We start from the raw sequence: 21,012 nt of genomic DNA, 5'->3' as shown, positions 1-21,012 counted from the left end.
AGGAAGATGTGATATATGCCTGTATTGAAAACCATTTTGAATTTAAAGATATGAGTGAAGCTTTTAATAATAATAGTAATAAATTTATATAGCGCTTTTCCCCAACATTAAAGGTGGGATCAAAACGCTTTATTTAAAAGAAAAACACACAAACACAATAGCCAGCTGATTCCGTTCAAAAAATACTGGAGGCAACCATTAGCATGTTGGGGTAGTCAGACTGTTCACAAGCGCTGGCCGCCTACGACTGGGGAGAGAGTTGAGGAGGCCAGTGAGACATACCTGTCCGCTAGCTGATATTAAAACATGGCTAGCCTTCACATCCCTTTATGATACCTCTGCTAAGCAAGTATTCCAGATCGAGCCTGCAGTATATATAGCAAGATATCTATATATGACTGCTAGCTCCGTCAGATAACGCGTGAAGTAGGCATTCAGCGGATCATCACTAAACGACATCGCTACAGAAGCAACGTGCGTGGTTCGTAAACCGGCCTTTCAGGAATAATAAAAATGGGTACTTGTAATGCGCAGCACCACTACCAAGCTAGATCACACTTGCTGCGCAAACCAGGAATGATAAATGACCAGATAGTGGACGGTGAGATATGTATAAGAGGCACAGAACGTAAAGCAATGGATGAAGGTATGAAGGATACTATAAACAGTTGGAGCCGTACTTGATGGTTAGACAATTATTTCAGTAACGTACGTAGTGGTGGGGAGGCTCCTTCAAAGAACGCATTCCATAGAGTTGACAGCTTGCAGTCTATTTTTCCTATGCTAACTCTTCCGTTACAACTTCAGTTTTTCATCTTCGTCCATCACTTTGTTCTTGTTTGCCACAGTCATCCGCGATGCTTGCGTTTCTTTGTTGTACGATCGGTCAACCGTTGATTCGTTTGCGTTCTTCTATATCCAGCTCATGAAGTCAAATCCAGAAGGGGAAATGAGTGCTACAAAGCAAATGGTTACTACATTTTAAATCCTCTCGAGTTAGCTTGCACATACTTTGTGGTAACGTGTGTCTTCTTTTAGCTGCCATTCTCAATATTCATTTATTCTCAAGCATTTAATCGTATTTTATGTTACTGATGTTATGTGCAGCGTTATTTGCTGTGAAGACATGCGAGACTGCCGTTTGTACTCGACAAAAATGACTGCCAAGTGTTGTCTTCTGGCTTGTCGGTTAGAAAAGCTGTAGCAGGTCAGTTTTCTGTTAGGACTATAAGTTATATCTCTGTCTTTAATTTTTCAGTAGTAGCAGAAATTAAGGTTCTGGACGGAAATGACAACATTCAGGGGTAGACTACATCATTCATTCAATCGATCGCAGTTCCACACTCACACAAACAGTAAGGACATTGTTAAAAAAAAAAAAACCAAAAAACCCCCACTGATAGTCAGCCCTTCAAACTGTTGTCACATCCAAACAGAGGTATATCGGAGATATTAACCCATGACACCCAATTCTCACTGGCGTGTTGACAGGCGCATTACCCACTCTGCCGCCAACCGCCCTAGGTCAAAGAGGGGACAAACTAAAGGACAGCCAATCCTCACTGTATTGGTGATAGGCGCTAATCATTGTGTAAATCCAAGAGCTGGTCTGTAGTGTAACTTCAACACACATATCATCCACATATTGTCACAATCATACACTGATAATCCCAAACCTGTTTATTATACAACTTAACAAAGAAATATGTGGTATATAATGAATATGGGACCTACACACAGCCAAGAACAGCAGCAACTTGCGAAAAACTTTCTTTTTTAAAGCAATTTCAATCAGTCCTTTTATTTCTTGTTTGCTGCATTATTCTGGTTTTCATTGTAGGTGTAGACTGTGCTTGTTAACAAAATTTAAACATTTTGCTTTTTCTCAACAGCATATTATCCATTTTCATAAAAATGGAACATACATTAGTTCAACTTAGGCTTTAATTGGAGTCATTGGTGTCATTGGGTCGTGGTCAATTGTCTGGTGCAACATAAGACCAAGGACTCCCATGCGATTGGACATAGCCATGCGAATGTTGCGTTCCTGCTCAAAAAGTTCATCTAGTTTCATCCACTGAAATAAGACAAGGCATTGAAAAAATTAGTTAAACGCAGAAAGAATATTTTTGTAAAATGACAATCTAGTAAAATGCAATCCAGTTATAAACAGTGACTTATGACAGGCTAAAACAACAGGAAGATAGGAACACTTGTTACAGTTACAAATGCTTTATAAAACATTTACTTTAGGTATGCAAGACTTTTTTTGTGAGCAAAAAAAGCTTTTTTCTATACCTGTCGTAGTCTTTCCAAATCAATTTCTGCTCGGCGAAGTTTTTCCCAGCAGAAGTGCTTGGCACATTTGCGTTTTGATATCCGGCAATATTCATTCTTTTCTTCAAACACGTTAGTGACTAATGGACAGCCACAGACTTCATCTGGTCCCACCTGAAGAAAAGAGGCAAAACTCTATATGTGTTTCTCAATTAAGCAGATTAGTAGCAAAAGCAAGCAGCAAACTGTTCAAAACTATGGATGTTAATGATCGTCAGGAACATCGTGAAAAAGATGACAGTGATGATAAATGAACAGTTATTGTTACTTGATACTAACTTTCCTTTCTTTGGTGTGTTCTGGACAGAGAACCTTTAGCCGCTTGCAGTAGGTTTTTTGCTGGGGGTTATAGTAGTCACAGAACATAGAGTTGCCCTCGATCCGTGTCTTGTATATGGATCCAAAGGATGTCTGTGCCTCAAACTGCCAAAACATTTGAAAGAAATTTTAAAATATGTTTGACAGAAAGTGTGATGGCAAATTCTTAAAGGTCACACAAATCATATGCACAACACTGAAAGGTAATATGTACTTCATAAGAGTATGGGAAAAAAGGAGATAGTTAAATAATGTGGCTAAAACTGAAAGCTCAAAACAAGTCTTAACAAAGAGGAGACAGCTATTGTGGCAAAAATTGAAAGTTTCAAACAAGTCTTAACAGGAAGCTGACCTTTGTGAAGCATTTCTCCATGTGTTTGATAGCACCTCGTTGGTTAATTTCTTGCCCACAGGTCACACAGTACACACTCAGCTCTGCCTCATCATCCCCATCAGCTCCCTGGAAATACAATAATAGTATATGGGACTGCAAGTCAGCTGGCAACGGGATGGCAAAGTAGTCCTGACAAAGGCATATTGATCCACAGCTGATGGTGATCAAAAGCCTGGCTATTGGCTAGGACTGAACCAAAAGTCACCAAAATGACAGGAGAGTAATAGAGAAGTGATTGAGAAAATTATCATAACAATATAAATGAAGACTCACATCCAGATCTGGGTCAATGGGGACCAGCTTGCACCTTTCCAATAGCGCATCCAGTTCCTGGTGCTTTTGGTCTAACTGGGTGATAATTCGCCGCGACTCCATCTGTTCTCTCCTCACACGTTCCAGGGCCCTCCTGTTGTTTTCTTCTCCTACACAAGGGCTGCTCTGCCAACGCTGAATCTGGCTGGGTAGAATCTCATAGATACGTCTGCAAAATGCAATTTTTTTTTAATTTTCTTGAAACAAATGGAAAAATAGCTATAAAGCTCAGTTAGATAAATACTCTAATTTTTTTAATTTCCTAATACATAAAGAAACCTAGTTATACAGAATAATAATTAACAAAAATAATTCCCTTTTGTCAGTTAGGATTTCATGTGTATCATAGACCCCCTCATAATCATGGAGCTTGGAGGTGAGCCTAGAATGATTACATCACCCTCTCCCTTCAAACAATTGTCATCTCCCACTTTAGTACTTTTTTTACCTTGAATCTTTGTGGATTGGTGGCCCATGGAATGATCTTAGCGAGACTGTAAGATCTCTTGTTTTGATGCCTTACCTTTTGGCAAGTTTCATGCCGCAGTCATCAGAACAGTATTTAGAGCCTTCTCTAGCTTGCTGGACACAGCCAGGACCAAAACATTGCCGAGGGCCGTCTTCCTCCACTTCACCCACCTCTTCTTTCTCCTGTTGGCTTCTCCATCTTGATGACCCTGACCTCTGCTGTAGCTTCTGCAAGACACATGCATATTATTCCATTACGTCTGTGTCATGTCTGTGTTAAATATAGGGAACAACCACTCAAATATCAAGCTAGAATGCAAGGCTGCTCTCATTTCTCAAAATTTACTGACAAAAAAGTGATGCAAGGACATGTGCATCTACTAAAAATGTTCTGTGTGTGTGCACATGTGTATGCATAGGATATGAAAAAAGAGAAGAGAAAGACTGAATGAAAAAACTTGGGGCTTGATTTGGAATGATAGACCAAAACAAAAAAAACAAAAAAACAAAACAAAGTCCCCCAAACCCAAAACCTTACGAAATGTAATCATAATTATAGTTGTAGTTACCTTGGATTTTTCAGGGGATTTCTTGAATTTCTTTAATTTTTTCTTTTCCTTCTTCTGTGAGAGCTCTGTAGGTGTCAAGTGTGGTTTCTATTGCCAAGACAGAAATGGTATACAAGCTAATAATATTCTGATTGTTGTTAAAATATTGAAGCCACTATACACCCAATAAAAAAATGAGAAATAAGATGGAAGTCAATGATGGTAAAAAAATTTCTTTAAATCTGCTTTATAAAACCGTGCTCTCTGTTTTGTAATTCTAATTCTGCATTAACAATCCACAAAAATACTTCTAAACAAGCAATTAAAATATAGAGATTAAAACTTAAAAATAGAGCTTTTATGTTTCACTTTTCTTTGGATTTGAAGTAAATTCTGGACAGACAACACCACATATGAAACAAAAATGAGCTAATAAGTGGCTAAACCATGAAAGTTTAGTACTGTGAGTACCACGAGAGAAAAATGATACTACAACTAATCATTCAAAATATATCGGTTCTACTAAAAAACAAACTACACTTCACTGATTTAAAAAAGAAAAAATTTGTTCACTTTCTCACCTTAGGTTGTTCAGGAGCCTCATTTTCTGATTCCTCTCTATCCAAGAAAAATACAATCCAAATGAATAACAAGTCTATATATTTGTTGACAATATACTGTCATATAATTGCTATATGTACAATTTTAATGCCTAATTATTCTGTTCATATCACTGTATATAAATCTCAAAAGCTTTTTTCTCTTACCTTACAGAAACCCTTAGATTGACTAAACTAACAAACACCCAGATGAATGCACAAACCAACACTATATGTCAACATCAGATAATCCTAGTCCTTTCATACCAACTTCAAAAGAACCTAAGGATGAGGAACATACTCTGAGAAGGCTGGCAAGCCTGCTTCCTGGGATTCCTCTGGGTCCAGCACACACTCAACAAACAACTGGCGTTCCTTAGCCACTGATATGCCCTGAAAAATCATAAGTATTTTATGTAACAATTTTTTTTTTGGTGTTTATGAAGAACAACACAACCCCCAAAAACATTTAACGGATGTTAACCAATCTCCCACATCAAATATTTCAGTACTCATGCTACCATACATCAGATTTCCAAACACCTTGAAATGAAAATAAAGGTTCAGCAAATAAAAATGCAGGCTGGCACCACTAGTAGATTACCTAAGCTGACAGCAGCAATGATGTTGCAGTGGATACCCTTACTTTGATATTGAAGGACAATGTGCAGGCTAACGGAATGTCTGAAGACGGGACAAAAACAAGGGCAGAAAGACAACAGCTCTGCACAGGCCACCCCAGATGCTAGACAGTTACCACCTGTCCAGATCAGACAAGGTTTTTCACCCCAGTACAGGCCACAAGAGGTTAGTTAATGCATCATGTATACCAGAAGCAACACCTTGTTATCTACAGTCCACGCAGCCCATCTTACAGCAGTGTAAGTTTCTCCAGAAACTGATGTCTGAAGTCTGATCTCTGCTGATGCCCCTGGACATCAACCTGGATAGGTCTGTGGATGACTGCCAGCTTCCTCTCGAGTAACATCAAGGGAAAAAAAAACCATCACCCTCCCTAAATAAAGATTAAAACTAATTATTGTTATAATGTAACTTACAAAGTTTTGACACTGCCGGAGGCGACACTTTTGTCTGATTTTGTTGGGTCCCCCAAATTTCCGCATGTCCTGTAAGAAATCCCATATTGTGGTCACAAATACATCTTAAACTAATTTTGACTAAATAAATCCCATTGTAGCTGGTCATTATAAATAAGCACTAGGTTTAGTGTAGTTTATTCCTTGTTACTCTTCGAGGAGCATAGGGCTGCAAGCACTAGGTTTGGTAGGTCACAAATGTCTAAAACAAACAAAACTCTTCAGAAAAATAATTTATTCCCATGGAATTTTATAATAATGAAATTGACCAAGAATAACCAGATTAACAACATAAGTTTACTTGCAATATTAAATAGCTTTCCTTAATAACTTAAATGTGAGTTGAAAATGACAGCAAACCTTGCAAAAATCGCAACGTCCACAGTCGGCTTTAATGTGGCAAGCTGTGCACTCTCCACACCGTCGTGAGGACTTCTTTGACTTCTGCTGGAGATAAAATTGTAAACACAATAAAATTCTTTCCTTTATGAGCAGTTATGTGGGTACTGGTTGTTGTGGGAAACAACTGGATAGCAGCTGACAAGGGTCTTGTACAGGTATTTAACATTTAAGGTTCATAAAAAATAGTTTTAAAAAGCAAATACCTTGTCTTTGTCCCTCAGTTTGGATCTGTATTCCTTGGTAACACGTTTTTCCACATCACTCGATTCACTTTTCCAGTCATTCTTTTTCTTTTTGTATTTGATTTCTAGAGATGGATTTTTAGCTGTGGAGGGGAAAAAAGAACCCTGTCCATGACTGACTGATTTTAAAAAATTCTGGCTACATTGGAATAGTAAAACTTTTAGGTGTTATATTTATCTTGGATTCTAATAAATCATCAACCAACACCTGTTAAATAATTTATAAGCAGAAATCTGACTTCTGGTTGCATGATGGTGTTATCATTCAATCTACTTTTTAATAATCAAATAGCTGCCATAAAGCAATACTTTCTTTTTTTAAACCATTTTATCATAACATCTGATAACTGATAAATTACTAAAGCAGTTTGAACTGGAAACGTCTAATGTATTCTGAAAACTTCATTCAAGTTTCAGAAATACAAAAATGTACCTAACACATGAGAGATAATTTTTCAAATTGTGAATAATCAACTGTTTGACTTTTGCTTAAGATGCCAGTTATTTACTTTAACCTACAAAGTATGCCTCCACATGTATGTGGTTTGGTATATACAGTACTATAACTTTACTAACCTCGACAAGCATCACAGAAGTATTTTTTAATGCAGCGAGCATCTACCTGAGTGACTCCAATACAGTCGCCATGATACCATTCCTCGCAACTGTCACATGCTCTATTCAATAATAAAATAATAAAGAGCTCTATACATATTTGAACTTTGAAAGAAGTGCAGTAATACAAAGGCTTGAAAAAGTCTATAAGTAACAGAATAATCCTTTGACAAAGATTTAGTTTGAAAACATTCATACAAAGTCACCATGATAGCTTAAAGTGAAATGGTTAGTCTCATAATGACACTAAAGGCATAATCGAATGGGAAATGTAAGTAGCACTATATTTTCCTATGTCGGCTTACATCATGAAACGTTCGCAATCAAAAGAACGGCAGATACAATAGCGCTGGGGATCACCAAGTTCGTTGCCATCTATATCGCCGGCAGCTTGTTCCATGGCCCGGATTAGAAGGTTCACTTTGGCTTGTCGTTCTGGTAGTACAAATCGCTGTGCAATCTCCTCTTTCTGTTATTAAACAAGAAAATCTTTGCCAGCTCTTTGATATCATTCATCATAAGTAACAAATGGTGTGGCAGTAACTCTCTTCTTGGTAAAATAAATTTAGTTTCTTGGTTTCCACAGCCACACGAGGTAAACTATCTCTAATCTAGCAGTACGTATTGTCGAAGACTTTTTGTTGTTGTTTCTTCATTCGTAAATACACACACAAACAGAGAGAGAAAACAAACATGTCTTAGTATATACACAGCACTATCAGCATACGTTACAAATATCTGTCATAACAAAGTGAAATCTCACCGAGCGAGATCCTGTGTTTTCAATTTCCGACATGTTTGCTCGCTAATCTTCTATTTCCAAAGCAAACAAAAGTTACTTTTTTTGTAAATATGTCTCCTGTTTTGAAGTAAGAAAATCTGCAAATGCTGAAAATTCTGAAGTTGTGTATGCGCCACTTCTTTGTGATAAAGCTACCCTTTTAGGAATTGTCGTCAAGATGAACCATACGAGAATTCGCTACTTTGAGAATAAAATGTTGAACCAATACGTAAAACCGTAATAATATTAATTTGATCATTACCGATTATTATTGCTGCTACTGCTCCTCCTATGCAGTTGAAACTCAAATTAATTACAATTTCAAAAACATCAAAATATGCTTGTAACAAAGTGTACGAGAGAGGGCATCGAGTGAGTTTGTAAATAAAAACAAGAGATCGAAGAACTATATAAGACAAAGTGAAGGATACTGTGGAGGGGAGGGTTGCGGTGGCAGGGACGGAGAAGAGGAGTATCAATTATGTTTAGGAATGGTATGAAGACAATTATCTGTGACCACGCTTTATATAATAGTAAAGCGATAAACATTAAAGGCTATATTATCTCTTACACACACATACACGAGCGCACGCGCGCTTGCACGCGCTCGCCGAGTATATTCAAGCACCAATGTTAGTGGTTACATAAGCTAAATCAGGAATGCAGCATGTCAAGGCGACCTGTCAGTGCCCTTCACTTTCAAGACAGACCGGAAAGCAGATATAATCTGTCTCTTGGGAATTTTTATACACCATCTATATGTGCGTGAATTATTCCCTTCCTGGGTTATAGACTGTCTGATGGCTGTCTGACTGTCATTGTCAATAATAAACCAAATTATTTATGTTGGTGCTGTTTGTGATGAGCTGGCTTACTAACCGTAATTTAGGCCATAGACAACCCCCCCCCCCCAGCCCTGAGAATCATTTTTCGAAAAACTTGACAACCTCGATCACTGCACAGCAAAATTACAATTCACCTGCCTACTTCGGCGGATGACATTTTTCAAAGAAATTGAATCTGCCGGATCCCGCGCCTCAGACGGGAATCCTTTGCGATTGCCTTGAGCTCAGCGAACACTAATCTGGAGCACTTTTCAGCATTCACGAGTTGTGCTTAGGTGGTCCATTAAAATAGACAGTCAATGCCCCTTCTTTGCAGTCATTTGTGTTGTTTGCTGTAGGACTCAGGGGAATATTTAGTAACTTGTGGAGCAGACGCAAAATCGAGGTTGCCAGCCAACCACTGAGGTTACCTGCCAACCTCAGAGATTTCAGCCTGTCAGCCAAGAGAAAGTCCCGGTTTAGCTTTCTTCAAAGAGCTATATATTCACGGTGGAAAAAAAATTGTCTGTGTGTGAGGCGAAACTCTCGTGGGTCTGCCCAGTAAGAGAGAGAAAGTGAAGGCTCAAAATATGCATGGTTGGTCCAAATGTCATTTCGGGACACACGCACTCCTTTATGAAAATTATTCAGAGTGCTTGTAATTGGATTTTCTCAGTTACTCGAGCCTTCATCTTTTATACTCTGCCTCCATCATAAAGTCATAGTATAAAGTCACCGCAAGGTAAATAAAGTTGAATGATGGCAACCAAGCAACCAGACTAAAAAGTTCATGGCGACTCCAAGGCCGAGGTCCGGTAGGTACTTACCATATGTTTGGCATGGAAGCGGATATAATCTGAAATATTAAACTCGCTGTAAAATAATAATAATAAAAAAAATACGGTCTGGGTTGCAGTGAGCCGTAGTTTTGTTGTTTTTGTTTTTTTACGACGACGACTGCATGTGTGCTGGACATAAAAAGAGAAGCAGGCATGATTCAGATGCTGCACCAAAAATAAATGGCTATAGCGGGAGCAGCAGCAGAGGATGATTTGCAGAAGAGATGTTTTGAGTTGCAAACATTTTTGAGAGACAAATATAATCAATTGTAATCCTAGCTATGGACAGATGTGTCAAACTATAATCCTTGTAAAGAGATGCACCGAGTTGTGATCCTTTTGTGAGGCACAAGCACGGACACGCACGCGCGTGCCCACACTTTTATGCGTTACAGCAGACGATTGTTTTCGTTTTTAAGTCCCACGGCAATCCTTTTAATGATTTTGTATTTTTTAAACAATAAAAATTATTCAGCATGCATCTCTGTCCCTGGGGAGACATCTGGCGAGACATAAAACCACCTAATCTGTTCAGTTGATATATGACTCTGCTTAGTGACATTTTTATACAGTTTTTAAACTAAACTTTAAAAATCGTCGTATCTGCACTGTTGTAACGGGATCAATATTCTTATTCCTCGACGTCTTTCATAACTGACAGTCACACACCCGTGGGTATTGCAGTCATGAATATTCAGTCTTTGGCGTACGTAAGCCAGTTCTTCCTCTGGCTTCGACCCTCCCCCTAGGTACCAGTACCTTGAAGGACAGTCTTTGACAAAGTGTCCTGCTGAGTCACATAGACAAACCGGATCTTGCTGTATATGGCACGACAAAAACAGGGATCCCACCCTCTAATGAAAAGCTTCGTGTAGGTCAAAGTTATAACATTTCTATTTTAGTTTATTTACTGCTTTCTTCTTAGGTGACCAAGGAATTAATCTTAGGTTTTTAATACCATGTTATGGTAAGTATCTCGTAGACCTTGCTAAATATATAACAGTAAAAAGCAGGCGAGTGTCTTGAAGACGCCCTATGATAGGAAGACCTACGAAAATCATCTCTCTTTTCCGACGGTTTGAGAAGGAATATACACTTGTAGTTTATAATCATCAGTGTTTCCGTCAAATTAAGATAGAAATGGATAAATAAACATGATTGCATACATGCAAAAATGCAGCTACAGAGAGAGAGTGAGAACATTCTGGAAATTCGTTTCCAACACTTTCTTTTCACCAGACATTGAGAAAATGTCTGTTGTCAGGGGGCAACTCCATTATGGACCAAACACCTCGACAGCAGCTAAGAAATGGAGAAGACAGAGTCATTAGTATCACAGGCCGCAGTTGCGACATAATGACACAGAAAGAAGATCATCACGTGACGGCGCACGATGGCGCAGAACGAGAAATGGCGCCGACACAGCCTGCTAGGCCCAGAAGAGACAAGCTGGCATCGTGTGTCAGTCTACATTGGGAAGGGGTGGGGGACAGAAAGCTGGCTTCGCTGACCACGAAAACAACTTAATTCCAGCTGTCCACATTTTTATCTTCTTTCGCTGGACACGAGGCCAAGTCAGCAGTCAACGCAAGGTCCATTGAAACTAAACATGGATCTGTATCTCTGCAGTGCAGTTGGGCCACACGGCGGAGCTCCATTGTCCGTCTAAATTCGTCTTCGATTAAGAGAGGGAGACAATTGCAAGAAACGCTTCCTGCGTATACATGAGAAACCGGATGCGCCCAACGCTGGGGGTCTGTAAAAGCGCAAATTATGATGCATTCTCACTCCCGCAGAATTTAGACAGAATTCACTTATTCACGCAAATTCTGTGGAGGTCTGACTTTGGTTTTGCCTTCTTAGTTCTTCACAGAAAGATTCAAAGAGCATTGCTGCCAGACGACTAAAAACAGTATTTAATTCAATCCATTCTATCTGTATTGGCTTCCTACTTCTTTCTCTTTCCTCCCATTCTGTCTTCTTTCTGTTGTAATCTGTCAATCCATTTATTTCTTCATTCATGGGAGCGCTGTAATGGTATAAACAGTCGTAGAAGTGTTTACAGGGTCTAATAAAGTAGTTGGGGTTTTGAAAAGTAGCCCAGAGCTAGTGACTTTGATCTTAAGTAACTTAATCTTTTGAGTCAAGTACCTCGCACTCTCTCCTCATAACATCGCAGACGTCTGAACAAAAAAAAAAAAATCCTTGTGTCTGTAAAAAGCCCTGGAGGCAGCAGGCAGTAGCAGACGTCAAAAAAAAAAAAAAATCTTCGTTGACCCAAATATTTTCCAGAAGAACAAAAAGGTAGGCTTAAATGTTAAAAAGGTCTTAATGTGAAAGTACAACCATTATACTGGTCAAAGATCAAGATTGTCATAGAGCTATGTTTTTTTTTTCTTTTCTATGCGTTTGTTGCAGCCGTGTGATGTTTATTTTCACACGAAGATATAAAATTATTCCTCCCCATCCCTCGTCTCTCTTTCTCTATAGAACATCGTTGGCAGAAGAGCTATGTTTAAATATTTTAGGTTCGCCTTATTTAAATCAATGTCGTGGAGCATTTGAACAGGTTTGGCAACGTGTGAATGTCACCGGAAACCAGTGGTTTTGCGGCGAACGTTTGGGACAGTAAAGCTTTGGTCAGCATGCTGAGATAATCAAGACTTGTTTGCCAGTTCCTTTCCAATACGTTTGCCAATGCAAGTTAAACGTTGTGCACTTCGGAGTTTAAACGTTTTGGCAATATTCCAGGTTAACAACGACCTTTACTGAACGTCCATGACACTAAAATGCACCCATATGAGAAATAATAAGAAACAGCAGATAAAAAAGAAATTAGTTACATTAAATTTATTGCTGCATGAAAGACCTCAGAACTGTGTAACCCCATCAAACCGCAAGCACCTGAACATTATGAATCCGTTCTGAAAAAGCTAACGAGTTCAAATTGTTTTCCAGTTATAAGACACTAACTCCCAACCTCTTGACAAAACTCTGTCCCATTCTTGAAAGAAAAGCATTTAAACATCGCAGTTCTCACGCGGGTTTTGGAAAGAAGAAATAAAAGCTCACTGATTGGTCAATGCCTGATTAGCACATTCTCAAAGATTTTGCATTGGCTGCGATCTTTGAATGCTTATGTAAGTTAGACTTTAAGTTTTTCCATAAGCCCTTGTCTGAAAGAAAATTTAATTAAATATTGGTATCTAATGATAATTTGTTTTGATAATTTGTCAACAGTGACCCTAGACACAATTACCAGGATTTAATTTCACGTTTGAGTCTGGGTTAGTTTTACAGATTTAGTACGGCGCACAACTTTATTTATATCTAACTTGAACTTAGTACAAGGTTTAACATATCCACCCCGTTGTCGAAACATACATTTACCAACATGACATTCACACAAAAAGGTCACATTCGTGACGTCACGATTGTCCACAAATACGCCTAACACACAGACCTAGTTCTCTCATTGGCTAAAGTCTTGACAACAACGTAAGCGTATCCATGCACAATCCTGATGTTTATATTTGTGATCTTTCTTGTGAATGGGGATGTTAGTAAGCCTGTCTCTCCAGAGCGGAAGGAGAGGGAGGAGGGTATGCACCGACATTTGGGGAACATGTGTCTTGCACTGAGTTCTGCTCTGTTATTAGAAGAAAACCTGTGTTAGCAGATTGTAGAAGGAAGGGAGACTTCCATTGGTATCGTGTGCATGCACACCTTGCTGGCATGAACTCGACTGTATACAGGGGGAGAGCACCGCTTTGCACCTTTCCGTGCGCGTACTTAATAGTGTTTTCACACCTTTTCTCTGCACCAGTCGCCCTCGCTGTCTTACGGCAAGACGTCATCAGGGAGGGCAGAGGGGAGGACATCACTCACTCCTTCTGCCTGTTTTGATTACTGCGAGCAAAGCAGGGGCCCGGTGTACAATTTGTCAAGTCAGGAAAGATCGCTAAGGAGGTTCGGCACACACAAAGGAGCATGATGGAGAAGGGTGGGGTGAGTTGTGTGACTGGGAAAAAAGACAGGAGGAGTAAGTAGGTGGACGTTTCCAGACACCCCAGAAGTTCTCAGTTATTGGATTTAGATATTGAAGAATTTAGTCTCTAGAAAAAGTTTTTTTTCCCTGGGATGTGTGGTATCTAAATTGAATCTCGATATCGCAGTCTCGAATGCACATATCCACTTAGTGACGGCAAAAGCCAGACTCCGCAGCGCCATCTTGATGCTCACCCCCCTTTACTCTTGCGAACAGTTTAAACACGAGCGCAATCAGTTCAGAGGGTGGAGGTGGTTGAAATTGGTGCTTTACGCCAAGAAATAAGTAGAAAAAGAAGAGTGGGCATGCCTGAGTAAATCTGTACCCGATATAGCCGCTGCTCGCTGTTATCAACCCTGATGAAGGGGTGGGGAAACGAACCGACCGCTTGGTTAGCCTGATGCTCGTGACTGTTCTCGGATATTCGTACCAGTGTATAGGGGTGAGTAGAGCAGAGATAAATGTGGAGTGGAGGGTGCGGACACAACTCACTGCACTTAACGATCGTCTTTTCTACCCGCTTGACTTCAGAGTCGTACAAACTGGTTCATTTAAAAAGCAACATTGACTTTTCTCTTCAATTTGACTACCGAGCCGTAAAAATTAGTTTAGAAAGCAATAAGGCCACTCCACTATAATTTCTAATCCACAAGTTTTCAGTTTTCAAGACACCACTAATACGGGACCTATTCCAAAGTTTCACATTTTTGCTGCATCCCATATTTTTGAGATGCCACTCTGAAAACTCTCACGGGAAGCGTCCAAACACGTCTTGCAGACCAATCAGGTTGGAGAGAGTGTTTGTTTGTGTGCGTGCGCGACGGTAGTCCCTCTCCCGACCATCGAACACCCGTCCCCTGCCCACAGCCACCCCACACCCGGTGCACCGTCCGAGAGCCAAAACAAGATGACGTCAGCCAGACAACGCCCTTCATTGTTTCGCAGGGGACACCCACCAGTCGATATCCCGACAGTCTACACGCGCATGCTTCTGCTCATTCAAAAAAAAAAAAAAAGCAACATTACTGAGCTTCGTTTCCACAATAAGCGGCAACCTTTTGAAATCTGTCATTGGGGATAATGCTAGCATCATCGTTTGACATTTAGCCAGCAATGCCAGGCGGCCAAGTCGTCTTTGAACAAATAGAATGGATGAAGCAGGAAACGTAGAAATCAAACAAAACTGCAGCATGTTGGGGCTTTTATCGTTATTATTTTTTTCCCCTAAAAGGGTCATTACGGTGGAAAAATACTGCAGTTAGACGTATTAGTGCGACGGACTGTGATGGGGTGGACTGGGGGATGGGAGTGGAGGAGGGGAGCTAAATGATTATGCACGGGGACTCTGAGCCGAATTCTCGAACAAACACAAAAATCTGTCAAAAGCTGCTGGGAAAAAAAACAAACAACTGGAGCTTGCAAGCCAAGGAGACTAACTTCTTGAGTTCTCGTTGTTTTGTCAAAGCGCCTGACATTGAAGTATCACACCACGTCCACATCATTCAAAGACAGTTTAGTTGTTCACTCCTCCCTCTCTCTCTCACATACTCCTTCACTCCCAACAACTCGTGCCAATGCTTAATCCTCGACACCGCTCATTCCGTTTCGTCTATGGCTGCTTGCAGAGGTCAGAGAGTGCGAAAGGAGTACTCATTGAATATTTCACCTCAGGCAAGATACGGAACACAAGGAAGTGGTTATAGTTTATTGCGCAAAATAATTGCACTTGAAATCCATGTACGTGTATAGGCACACGTGACCTGCAACATACGCATACACGCGCACGTCCCACGCATTTAAGAGTGCTTACATCGCTTACGATCCTACGCCATCGTCACATCTTTTACCCCCAAAGAGGGAAACATAATACAAGGACCTACTGTACTGATTTGTATTCCTAACTGTAAGCCAGTTTCCAGGTGACCAAATTTTTGCGTGCACACCAATTCGACAATTCTGCAGAAATCATGGACTCAACAGTTTGTTTGTTTGTTTTTGTTTTTTTTTTTTTTTTTTTTTTTTTTGTTGTTTTTTTTTGGAGGGTTGGGATGAAAAATTTGCTTCGTAACCTTCAATTCTGGTTTAGCAACAATTTAAGCGGAAAAAGAAAGACCTGTACATCTCGTTGATACTACTGTCTGTCTATTTGTCACACTGGATACAGGGTATTGCTTAAGATCCAATCTCAACGCACTAAACTGACCGCGAAATTATACATACCTCTCCTCTCTTCTTCATTAAAGTTTTAAAATTCAAGGGTTGCAAAAATTATAGAAAGATGTGTTTGTTTTTAATCTTTGGACGATACGAAACATTCTTTTTTAGTGTTTGAATTATTCTGATTTTTAGGAAATAAATGTTGCGAGAGAGGAGGAGCGGATGAATCAGCAACAGCAGCATCAACAACTGAAGAAGACAGGTTAACCAGATATGCATTCGCATTATTTTGAATAAATAATTTCACGTTTTCAGTGTCATTTACAAAATACCTCTCTCTGGAAGCCGCTGTGAGTGGTCGATGCCCATAATGCTCTGTTTCCGTATGTTGTGATGTTTTGTCAACACGAGAATAGCATCCCAGTTATTTAAAAAGCAGACAAGCGTTTTGGGTATCTGCGCAGATATCCGGTTACCTTCCTAGTAAACATTTGGATGACGTCACCTGGTTCGACCACTTGCAAACGCCTGCTTCTTCGTGCCAGGGGATCCAAGCTCCATTGAGCGGTCCATGCAGATGGTTTCCTTCGGCACATCTCATTTGTACAAGTTTGTGGTGATGGTGTACATGGAAAGACCTGCACAGTACTGTATACTGTACTGTATACGTTAACGCAGCCTTGTACAGATCAATGACTAACGGCTGAAGAATATTCGTTACTGCACGGTGGGTACAGCAGAACTGGTCTATCCAAGACACTAGACCTCACTAGACACCTGTCTGTGAATTGTCATGTTTCGATAATGTGTAATCCAAATTATATGATGTGTACAAAAGCTATGTTTTATGTAATAAACAAAATAGCAACAGGAGACGGTTATTTAACCACCCAGTTTTAGGAAGTAGAAAAGGATAAGGCTGATAATAGGGGGCAGAATACATCAACCCTACGGTGCCACCACCTATCCCGAAAAGTACACCAAGAATCTGAACAAATCTTCTACAATGTACACAGTCCCAGAAAGTGAGAAATGAGGAAAACAATCCAGCAGTACAATCTAAGAATACAGCCAAGAAGACACAAAAAAGAAGCAAACAAAAAAAAAAAAAAAAAAAAAAAGACGTGAAAAAAACGTAAAAAAGACGTAAACAAAGTCGTAACAAGCAAGCCTGAGCCTGCGTGAGTCAGAATCGTGCTGTTTGACAAAGCATTTTCCACACAGCATTTTTTCTGTCGTAAAATGAAAACGACAGTCAGTGCTGTTTAGTCAGATAACGACTTCAACAAACAATCTAACTGGCAAGTTTGAAGAATTTCGCACCTTCAGAACACAGAGTCTGTAGTTTCAACACCTGTCTTAAAAAATTCAGCGTTGAGAAACGTCTCCCGACTTCTGCTCATACCAGTGCAATGACGAAGTCCATAACGCTCCCCGCGCCCGCCCCTCCCCCAAAAAACCTGCGCAACTCTTACCTTTGACCTGAGACAAAGACGATAGTATGACACAACATCCTGAGTTCTGGAGAAAATTAAAAAAAACAACCACATTTACATATGACAAAGCCTTTGAAATGGAGCCGTGACCAGCCACCAATGATCTTGTGATAAATTTAGGACAACTCGTGCGCAGGGACATAACCAGGGTGCTGTATATGTTTGATTCCTCTCATAAAACCTCGATGTTAACCCCTACCGTGAACTTCGTGCGTCAGACACAAAGCAAGCTGCTACTGTTTCACGGACGTGAACGTCAGCGACACGTGAATGTACCGTTGATGATGATCCTTGGGTTGGTGGGTGGGTTTAAATGGTAGAGGGGGTAGGTTAGACTATTTAGTAACCCGGATATTCCGTGTGTGTGTGGTTTTTTTTTTCAGTTATACGGGAAGTTCATGTTGATTTTATTGCCAAGAGCAGAAGAGTCGAGTCGAAAGGTCCACAACCGCAGATGCATGATTTAGAAAGTGTGAGCGAAAAAAAAAAGTTTTGATTTATCGAGTTGTTCCGTTTAATTATTAATTTCTTGCATTCGCTGAGCTAAATGCACACGTACGCGCAGATGCACAAGATGATGCTTCAGAAAATAAAGAATGACTGTGGCAGGAGAAGACTTCATTGGACATTGAGAAAAAGGAAGAGAGTTTGAGAGAGAGAGAGAAAAAAAAGAGAGAGAGACGGAAAAACCCCAATCTCGACTTAACATGTCGAGAAAGTTGAAAATCCCTGGTATTTTATTCACTCCTAGCCGGTGTCATGACAGCAGCACTTTACAGCAGATAAATTATTGCTTTAAACTGATCGCACCCTAGCCTCTGTCATGACAAGGAATATGTCAATGTACACACCAGCCACACTAGACCTACTTCCCTCCTTTTATGTTGTTGTTACTAATAACGGTAATCAGGTTTACAGTGTCACTAAAGCAATATCCTCCTTCTGCCACCTACCTTGAGGTCGGCGTAGTCGTTTGAAGGTGGTTTCACCGTCGACTAAGACACCTCAGCCTGTCAACCACCATCAGCAGCCGACAACAGATGGATGGAGAGTCTTCGTCACTACAACAGCAGCAAGAGCAGCCAAGCAGATGCCGATCAGGGTGCCATCTATATCGTTCTCACCGGGTGTTTCCATCCGAGCCAGCCATTGAACGGGTGGGTGCGTATCGCTGTACGTGACTCGCGGCTCGTGTAGGTCGCGTGACCTACCGTCGAGTATACAACGATCTGGGATTTTTTTTTTCTTGCTGCTTGGAAAAGGGAGATTATTGTGGCCTAAGATCTTAATATTCCTCCCATATGACCAAAAATAGAAGGAAGAAAGAAGAAGAAATTGGAGCAAACAAAGCTGAGTAGCCAGATGGAATGGAAAGTCACATGTTTCCTTATCTACACACCTCTCCGAATTTAGGATTAAATGAATGTATATACCACAGACAATCTGAGATAGAAGCTGTATGATAAAAATTTGTACATGAAGACACAAACTCATGCTATGTAGACTTGTATGTATGTGTCATATTAACACCTATTCGTGAGCAAGAATTCGTCATTGATATACCTCCTTGCATATCATGTAGACTGGTAGACTAGTAGTAAATTAAAGCAAGAGGGATATCTTATTACACATCGTAAAAAGTACCATGACCGTATTATATTATTATAGGTTTCATCAGCAATTTAGTTATGCCGAACTGTTGCGATATAATACGATCGCTTCCCCTCTACTCCCTTCCCACAGAGAGAAAGAGGAGAAGCCCCAATCTCGATTTAACTAACTTGGCGAGAGAAAAAAAAATACCTGAAATTTTATTCACTCCTCCTAACGGGACCTACCCGATGTCCTGACAGCAGAGCACTGAAGCAGATAAATGGCTTTAGACTGATCACACCCTAGCCTGTGTCACGACAAGGATCATGTCGAGGTACACACTATAGCCACACTAATCCAACTACCCCTTCGTTTATGTTGTAGTTGCTAATAAAAGCGGTCACGTTTACAGTGTGACTGAAAAAAAAATCCTCCATTCTCTGTCACCTACCTCGAGGTCGGCGAAGTCGTTTGAAGGTGGTTTCACCGTTAACTAAGATACCTCAGCCAGTCAACACCATCAGCACCCGACAACATACGGGTAGAGAGTCTTCGTTACTACAACAACAGCAAGAGCAGCCAAGCAGACGGCGATCAGGGTGCCAACTGTATCGTTTTCACCGGGTGTTTCCATCCGACCCAGCTATTTCAACGGGTATCGCTGTACGTGACTCGCGGCTCGTGTAGGTCGCGTGACCTACTGTCGAGTATAGCGATCTGGGTTTTTTTCTTTCTTCTTTTTGCTGTTTGGAAAAGGGAGATTATTGTGGTCATTAGGTGCTAGATCCTATAGTATTCTTCCCATGTGATCGAAAATAGATGAAGGAATGAAGAAAAAGAAATTGGAGCAAACAAAAGCTGTGGCCAGACGAATCCGAAGGTCGCAGCTGTTTCCTTATATCCACATCCACGAATTAATTTAGAATTAAGTGAACGTATAATGCCATCAGTATTCTGAGATAAAAGCAGTATAATGAAAATTTGCAAATAAATGCACAAGCTCACGCGACCACACACACACGCGCGCATACATACTCTCACGAATTTATACATGTTATACAACTACCATTCATAATAATGATTTCTAAAGCGTCTGATAGTGCTGTAATAGTAAGTAAACAAAAACATCACATACATACATCAATAACTGTTAAAAAGGTTCCTAATGTATTAGAAATTCATCGAATCATGGCAAATACTCTATTGGATGTTTAGAACGATCATTATATATAATTATATCTTACTCTTTAGATTGGTTGAAATGTAGTCTATCCCGCAAGACCATAAAGTAAGACAATACTAATTAATACTAATTAGACTAGACCGCAAATCTACAGCTATATATATAGTAAATTTGACTAGGAGTTAAAAAAAGAAAGGAAAAGTTTACAATCAAACACAGTCGTCGAGCTATTTACACGAATAAAAACTTCTGTTATGATTGCTTAAAATAAATAATGAGACGAGCCTGTTGACTACACCTCTAGCTCTGATATCACGTACTTTCATGCAGACAATAAATTTCACACCCCAATTCCTGAGCAAGAATTCGTCAGCAACACACATCTTGTCTCCTGTAGCCCGGTAGACAGTGAGCAGATATTAAAGCAGGAAGAGTCCCTAATGGATATTGACACTACAAAGGCTAAATCGGGTATTCAGGTGTGTCGAGCTGTTTCAATATTATATCCATTCACCAAAAACTCTGCACAAGTCAAAACAAATGCTTACGGTCCCCACAACACACAACGCACATAGAAACAGCGGTTGTTGTGTTTGTTTGTCTGCTTTTCTTTCTGTCTTTCTGGTCATTATCACAAGCCGAGCTATCTTGAGATGTCCTCGTCACAATGGCTTTACGAAAATAGCCGTAGGTTCGCCCAGTCACGATGTTCCTTATATGGAAGATATCGTTAAACTTCCTGGTTGACGTCACACGCAC

General features: G+C 40.1%; 1 protein-coding gene across 4 annotated transcripts; it reads right to left on the bottom strand.

The window, feature by feature from the left end:
- Window positions 1–1,662: 1,662 nt before the first annotated feature.
- LOC112572566 (CXXC-type zinc finger protein 1-like) lies at window positions 1,663–19,715 on the bottom strand. 4 transcript variants are annotated; one of them, XM_025252304.1, is made up of 16 exons: window positions 19,522–19,715; window positions 18,431–18,684; window positions 7,638–7,801; window positions 7,294–7,394; window positions 6,679–6,800; window positions 6,434–6,520; window positions 6,035–6,103; window positions 5,278–5,369; window positions 4,959–4,995; window positions 4,399–4,485; window positions 3,885–4,057; window positions 3,323–3,530; window positions 3,008–3,115; window positions 2,617–2,760; window positions 2,299–2,451; window positions 1,663–2,077 (listed from the first exon to the last, which is right to left on the bottom strand). In XM_025252304.1, exons 3-16 carry the CDS (start codon window positions 7,730–7,732, stop codon window positions 1,937–1,939), a joined length of 1,617 nt encoding a protein of 538 aa, XP_025108089.1. In that variant the 5' UTR covers window positions 7,733–7,801; window positions 18,431–18,684; window positions 19,522–19,715; the 3' UTR covers window positions 1,663–1,936. The 4 variants fall into 4 exon arrangements, with proteins under 4 accessions (XP_025108089.1, XP_025108090.1, XP_025108087.1 ...); XM_025252305.1 differs by lacking the exon at window positions 18,431–18,684; XM_025252302.1 differs by lacking the exons at window positions 18,431–18,684; window positions 19,522–19,715 and adding an exon at window positions 8,096–8,286.
- Window positions 19,716–21,012: the final 1,297 nt, after the last annotated feature.

This window comes from Pomacea canaliculata, linkage group LG9 (assembly GCF_003073045.1).
Source record: "Pomacea canaliculata isolate SZHN2017 linkage group LG9, ASM307304v1, whole genome shotgun sequence".
Classification (NCBI taxonomy): domain Eukaryota; kingdom Metazoa; phylum Mollusca; class Gastropoda; order Architaenioglossa; family Ampullariidae; genus Pomacea; species Pomacea canaliculata.
Note: the sequence above shows the minus strand (reverse complement) of the source record. Positions and strands in the feature narration are given on the sequence as shown.

What these genes read in the sequence shown, in the direction of transcription:
- LOC112572566 (XM_025252302.1), bottom strand. Translation starts at nt 8,128, where the DNA reads ATGTCGGAAATTGAAAACACAGGATCTCGCTCG. An exon ending in GGCATGAAACTTGCCAAAAG is followed by an intron (nt 3,531 to 3,884) that starts GTAAGGCATCAA and finishes TGCATTTTGCAG; the next exon opens with ACGTATCTATGAGATTCTAC. An exon ending in AACACACCAAAGAAAGGAAA is followed by an intron (nt 2,452 to 2,616) that starts GTTAGTATCAAG and finishes TCTTTTCTTCAG; the next exon opens with GTGGGACCAGATGAAGTCTG.